General features: G+C 34.6%; 1 protein-coding gene across 1 annotated transcript; it reads left to right on the forward strand.

Moving 5' to 3' along the window:
* The first annotated feature begins 4,641 nt into the window (after positions 1–4,641).
* LOC149427023 (uncharacterized) lies at positions 4,642–6,199 on the forward strand. Its single transcript, XM_089633872.1, has 3 exons — positions 4,642–4,653; positions 5,758–5,928; positions 6,020–6,199. The coding sequence occupies exons 1-3, from the start codon at positions 4,642–4,644 to the stop codon at positions 6,188–6,190; spliced, it is 354 nt and encodes a 117-aa protein (XP_089489998.1). The 3' UTR covers positions 6,191–6,199.
* The last annotated feature ends 581 nt before the right edge of the window (positions 6,200–6,780 follow it).

The following is a 6,780-nucleotide window of genomic DNA, read 5'->3' on the forward strand; positions in this document are numbered from 1 at the left end:
TCTACTTACCGTGATATCAACACATGTTAATTTATATTTTAGATGTTTAGGTTTAGTATTATACTGTCCTGATGAAGCTACGGTTGTAGCGAAACCCGGTCGACATTAAGTATTTACCTATAAGTGATGTTTACAAAGTTATTGTTTAATTTTAAATTATAATGTCACATCACAAAGTAACCGCTTCAAATGAAGAAAAGACATATTTTCTTCTTAACCAAAAAAAGTAGGTAGGTATCAAAGAAATTACTTGAAAACACTGCCTTCTTCTTTTTTATGGGCCTTCTGGTGTTCTACTTTGGACATTGCACTCATCTCATCAGTTGGCGATCTCTATTTCTCATTCCCAACCAAGGACGCCATCTGATGACAATGTGATTTTACAGTGTTTTGTCTTAGTTCTAGTAATATTTATAAATCCAGATAGTTTTGGCACTCACTGAACCAGTATTATCCCACTCTCACTAAAAACTTGTGATGTTTTGGACATCCACAAAAATAAACGAAACGAACGTGCTCAAAAAAAAAATTTTGTTTAGACAACGACGGGAGATTTATGGACAGACAGGCCTGGAGTAAACACATTCACACGGAACAGGGCGCAGGGACGGACAGTCGGGTTTGGAACTTGAGTGCGTTGACAGCTCCATGAAATCTATACAAATGAGAAGTGTTGTGTGAAATTGCAGTGAATTAGTGGATTCAGATGGTGTTAATAGTATTGTGGAATTTTGAACTAAAGTGAAATATTATTGAACCGGTTTTGTGCGAAGTGAAAGTGGTTGGACTCAGTGAGAAAACAATTAATAATAATGACAATAATAATAATTGGATAATTTGTAGAGCGCCGTTTTGTAAAAACCCACCTCAGGGGCGCCAGGTGTTGTGCAATCGCGATTGTGTTATAAAGTTGTGTTGATTTAAACGTGATTTCGTATACAGTTCGAACTAGATTGCTTGTCTTAAAAACATGAAAATAATAAAAATATTGATTGCGTTTTAAAATAGAGTGAATGTACTTAAAGGCAGGAAGTGTTTAATCGGGCTAAGTTATTGATTTGGCGAGATGGCATTCTATCCACGGAGACCGAAACCCAGAGAATCAAATAGATTATTAACTGTGGGTTCGAATCCTAACAGATTAGGGAGGTACAATTTTATTTACAGGAATATTTAATTACCCTTTTATAAGCGTAGGGAGGAGGTCGAAAATTAAAGTGATTTAGCTATATAGTGTAACCAGGTAAGCTTCACGCTGAGAATGAGAGGTGCCTAACTGGGTGAGTTTTTTATATTATTTATTAAATTCCAGAGGACCCCCTTTAAAAGACGGATACAACTAAGTTTACGACACCTGCCGCCCAAATAATGTTATCATTAAAAGGAATACCCTAGACGGATTGTCAATCAGCTGTGAGTGAGAGACAGGCCAATGACTTTTCATATATAGGCCGAGAGGCGCGGAGTACAGTCAGTCAAAGGGGAAGTTTTGCTAGCGTATGCCGTCCCAAATTGAAAGCGTTCGGATGCAACCAGACGGAACAAAATGAAAACTTTTCTTCTGTTATTTGACTTTTCTAATTTAATACTTTTCATCTATTGTTTGACTTCCTAAGTTACGAATTGGGATGCACAAAAACAAATCTAAAGTCGAAAGAGGGAGATGGTAATCTCCGAAATAAAACTACCAACCGAACAACTTTTCTCAACAGGTATCTTTCGAGAGGTAGGCAGCCTCTTTAAATTAAATGCAAAACATCAAACCAATTATCCGTTTATACCTTACCTGAGAGGATAGGTATTCAGTAGAAGTTACCCATACCTAATACACGAGGATGCTAGTAACCTCATAAAATAAATACTGGAACCAAATATTAAAATACAGACAGTCCTCATCCCAAATTTGGCATATCGAGTAGACCTTACATATATCTCACATGATAATTGGCTGAATGGGTAGGCACACAACCTATCGTTAATAAGCGGACAAAATGTCGACAAGATCGTCGTGTGTTATATATGTATTGACCTAGAAAGGGATGTAAATCCCCGACGACGTGGGAGTTACAATGTTTTCTAGAGGTGGCTCGTAACTTAGGACCTTACGTGTCACACTTTCGCGACTAGATTCGTGATAAAGGGATGTTATAGTTTTCCCCTTCTACACTCAGTAAAGTAGTTTATCCTGGAGGTGTTTGAGATTGGGGCAATTCTGAAATTGGTGATGAGACCTGGTTTTCTTTATTCTGGCGTGAAGGTTGCCGATTTGGAACAAGGGGAGACCCGGCCGGTTGTGATATCCAGACACGCAGATATCGATCGCCTTGCTCAAATTATCATCCATCAGTTTTGTTTGGTAAGAGGAGGAGTCAATCTTAACTTGAAAAAAATTCATTTCCTTTCCTCTCCTTCCCCTCCCAAAATATATACATGGATGGCGCCGACAACTAACACCATAAATTTATCGTATGTATATCACATATATAAAATCTAACACTTTATTATATTCACATTACCCTACGATAGGTAGAATCGAGTAGCTAGGGGGGGGTGAGCAGGCGACTTAGAAGATAAGGTTTATGAAATGGTTTTGAAAAACAGCGGTAATGGATTCAACTCACTCTATCTCAAAAGAACCAAGGGATACCACACAAAACATAAATAACTAGGTTTCTAAACCGAGAAACAAAAACCCAACACAACGTTCGGTGAAGCCTTTTTATACTGAACCGTCACGTGAAATGAGTACGTTCAAGGTCGTACGTCACGTAGGCAAACTAGGATGTACACACTTGAAGGGGTGTGTAATAAAGAAAAGACGGCATGGAGGACCTTCCTACCCCGGATATATATATAACCAAAGCCTTATGGAAAAGTTACCTACGGGACTTAAGGAAAATGTATCGTAGAAAGAAGAGACGGAAAAGTTTGAAGTAGAAAGGGCAGATCATTACAAACTCACAACAATATTGTAACATCTAATCTCAAATAAAAGCTGGATGCATAACATAAATAGAAATATTTATCAAATTCAAACTGAAATCGAAACCAGACGACTGCGCTAAATACACCTTGTAATATATTTATAATTATTTCAGAAAAAAACAATACATAATATAAAACTAAATACGTCTTTTGCACAACATCATTATACTTACCAGGGATGAACTTTTTTCAATCGTCTACCAGAAGAAATCAGAAGCATTAATGATAAAACCCGAATACTGCTCTCTGTCAAGAGACATTTTAAAAATATTCTGAAAAAAAAACTACTGTCACTTAAGTAATCTCACAAATATCCTTAATTTTCCATAACTTCCTTTCTTTTTTAAATTTAATAAATTAATATATTATCCTTCACTACTATCAAAAAAATACTACAGCAAACATACATTTATGTAAAAAGAATTATTTAAGTACTAACTAACAACAACATTTATGTACACTCCCCTTCCATACACAAGCAAATGCTTTCAATGGAAGAGTAGTAAAAAAATACAAGATGTAAAATGAATTATGTACCATGTAAACATATTATTAAAAATAAAAAATAATTACAAAAAAAAAAAAATATATATATTTTTAATTTTTTCGTTCAACACTACAAAATTTTAATTAAACGTAAATAAAATCCTCAGCACGGGAGATCCCAGTGAGGATATCGTTATCTCCATGTTAAAAAAGGAAGTAATAAAAAAACGATTGTTATTTCGGCTACTGGCATTATACCTAGCTCTCTCAATAAAAATTTAGGCGTATTAGATCTATCAAAAAATTTATCTATAAAAATGCAAAAATCAGTCATTTTAAATACATGTAGGATTACCAGAGATTTTGGAAATATTTATGTTGCGGGATCAGTAGGATTTATAGGCCCTATTAGGAGTTCTACCGAGCACCCTCTGATATAAAAATATCTGGAGTCGGTGAACTATTTTCCCATTTGATCTCTGGTGAGCTGACGTGTTGTACTTGTATCGTTTTGTATTTATTTTGCTTATATAATGCACTTGCATAATGTGGATTGACTAGATGATCATTTGTGGAAGGTTTTAGTTTTTCCCATGGGGAAGATTTAACCCGGACATAAAGTCGGAAAAAAAATTATTCTTGGGGTTAACGATGAAAATAATTATCATTTATAAATAATAGTTACCAAAACTATCACGGGAGATTCAAACAAAACATTTTTATTAACAACGGAAATTATTCACAACGTTGATAAAAACTCTCAAGAATGTATCTAATTAGTTAATTTGTAATTTTCAATATAATCTTCAGTGTAAAATATTATTCATTTTTCTTCTCACTAATTCATGTTCGATTATTCAAAATTTCATTTAAGTATATAGTTTCAGCAATAACACAATAATGTCTTTATTAAATTGCTTCCGATATGTTTCACACTGCAGTTAGTTATTACAATAATTAGTCATACAGTACGAACTTACTAATTAATTTTTGTATTTATAATTAGAGAATGTTTGTACACCTACTACTTAAAAAAATATATTATCGTTTCGTAATCTTCCTTACGAAATGATTTAAGTGTAATTAATTCATAAGGTTAACTATATAAGAATGTACGTTAAACAAACAGGGCACAGTCAATCATAAGTGGTGATAGTTAACGTATTAAACATGTTTTCTAAGGTAAGAGCTACTCTTAAGAGTGGAATAAACTTTTAATATTTCATTTTTATTGGAACAACTTTTCTTTTATAATTTTCGAAGGTTGTACCCATCAATGTAATATATCACTGAATAAGTAAAAAAATACTATTAAATCATTAAACAGAATAATACACCAAAAATAAAAAGGATAATGGACTCAACTGGGAATCGAACCCGTGATCTCTGTCTTACCGCATCAATGCCTTTAAACACTCAACCATTAGAACCTAATTATAATACGTCATATTTGTTGATCTCATATTTCATATTCGGAATTAACGATATAATCCATCAAACCATTTTTTCTACATTTTTGGAAGCCATCTTTTTAAATGATTACAAAGTTCTAAAGAAATGGTTTGTAACCTAGATAGTGTCTCGGATAAACAAATCCTATTTTTTTTAATATTGGCTACTTTGATTGATATATTATTATAATATTCATCTTCAATTTGTTTATTTATTAGTTTAGGTAGGACCCAACAATAAGAATCGAGACGTCAAAAGTCACAACTAAAATGTTAGAATTTACGCGATACGTATTTGTTTTTTACGCGACTTAACAATGCTAAAATCTGCAAATTTGCTTACCAGAAAATCTGTCAAAGTAATTTTTAAAATAAAAATTCATTGTATAAATAATTATTAACCCGGATTAGAAGGCATTCGCTTCATGTTGTGACATACCCAATCTTTAAGGCGCAATATATTTCCTAACGTTCGGCTTGTCCTTTTCCTTCGCAACGCTCTTTTCTTCCTCCAGCCAACATTTAAAAGCCGTTTTTGTAAAACCCACCGACTAGGATAATTGATGCTTCGTTTCTAATGGTTTCAACTACGTATATTTAGAGATTCGTTTAAAAGCGATTGCTCCGGATTGAACAACGTTAATTCAAATACGAACATCTCCGAGAATACAACTATAGCGATTTGAATTTTTATCTGAAATTTGAATCACTGATTTTCACTTCTGTTGCTTCCGTATAAACACTTCCCCATTATTTTGACAATAAATAAGGACTAATGAATCATCTTGTTTCCTGTTATTTGACGTGTGATTATAATTTTTATCTCCGTATTCAGATTTTAACCCTCTGCGCGATGGTGGCCGTTGGTAGTGCCAGTCTGCACCACCAGAGTTTCCACGGCCAGGGACAGGCAGTGTCGTCGCAGAAGTTTATTCAGGAACACATCCCAGACCACCATCACCAGTTCGAGAACCTGCACCACCATCATCACGAGGAAGAACAACACGTGAGTGAACTGTCCTCTCTCTCGCTTTCACACGAGCAGCACCCTTCAAATAAATTCCCGTTGTTTATTACTACGTTATTTGTTTAATTAGGCCTACCCCAAGTACAAGTTTGAATACTCCGTGAATGACCCTCACACCGAGGACCAGAAGCAGCAGTGGGAGAGCCGCGATGGGGACAAGGTGGAGGGACAGTACTCCCTGCTGCAGCCTGATGGCAAGACCAGGACTGTATCCTACACCGCTGATAAGCACAATGGGTAATTTACTATTCATAAATTCAAAAACACATAACTTTGTCGCACGTGGAGATAAATGCGTTTGACTGATTTATTGAGATCTAGTATTTTTATGTACACGTATTCGGCCGTCCGTTTACTGATGATGTGTTAGGAAATATGTCAATTTATCCGTTAAAGGCTTGCAGTCCTGTTTTTAACAGATTTTTTTTTAATAATCTACTTATTTAAAAAAATAAATAAGCAACCTTTTAAATTTGTAAGTTTTCTCCGTGCAAAATGGGGTTTGAAATGTTGTCAAAGCTGGGTATTAAGGCAAGATTTCTAAAAAAATCTTTAAGTTTATTTACGATAATAGATTGCATTGTATTGTTACAGATTCCAGGCACAAGTAGAGTACTCCGGAGAAGACAACCATCTCCATGAGATTCAGCACCTCGAGGACTACAGCCACCACGCTGGCCTGTACCACCATTAGAAGATAATAATATTCTGACTGAAGTACCTTACCTGTGTTTTACAAATATTCCATTGTTGCTGTGTTCACGTTATTATAATAAATTTACGTAATATATTTTTCATATTGAAGATGACGTTTCATTTGAAATGAGTATG

Source organism: Hesperophylax consimilis, chromosome 1, assembly GCF_061612785.1.
Source record: "Hesperophylax consimilis isolate HC1 chromosome 1, BYU_Hcon_1.0, whole genome shotgun sequence".
Lineage (NCBI taxonomy): Eukaryota > Metazoa > Arthropoda > Insecta > Trichoptera > Limnephilidae > Hesperophylax > Hesperophylax consimilis.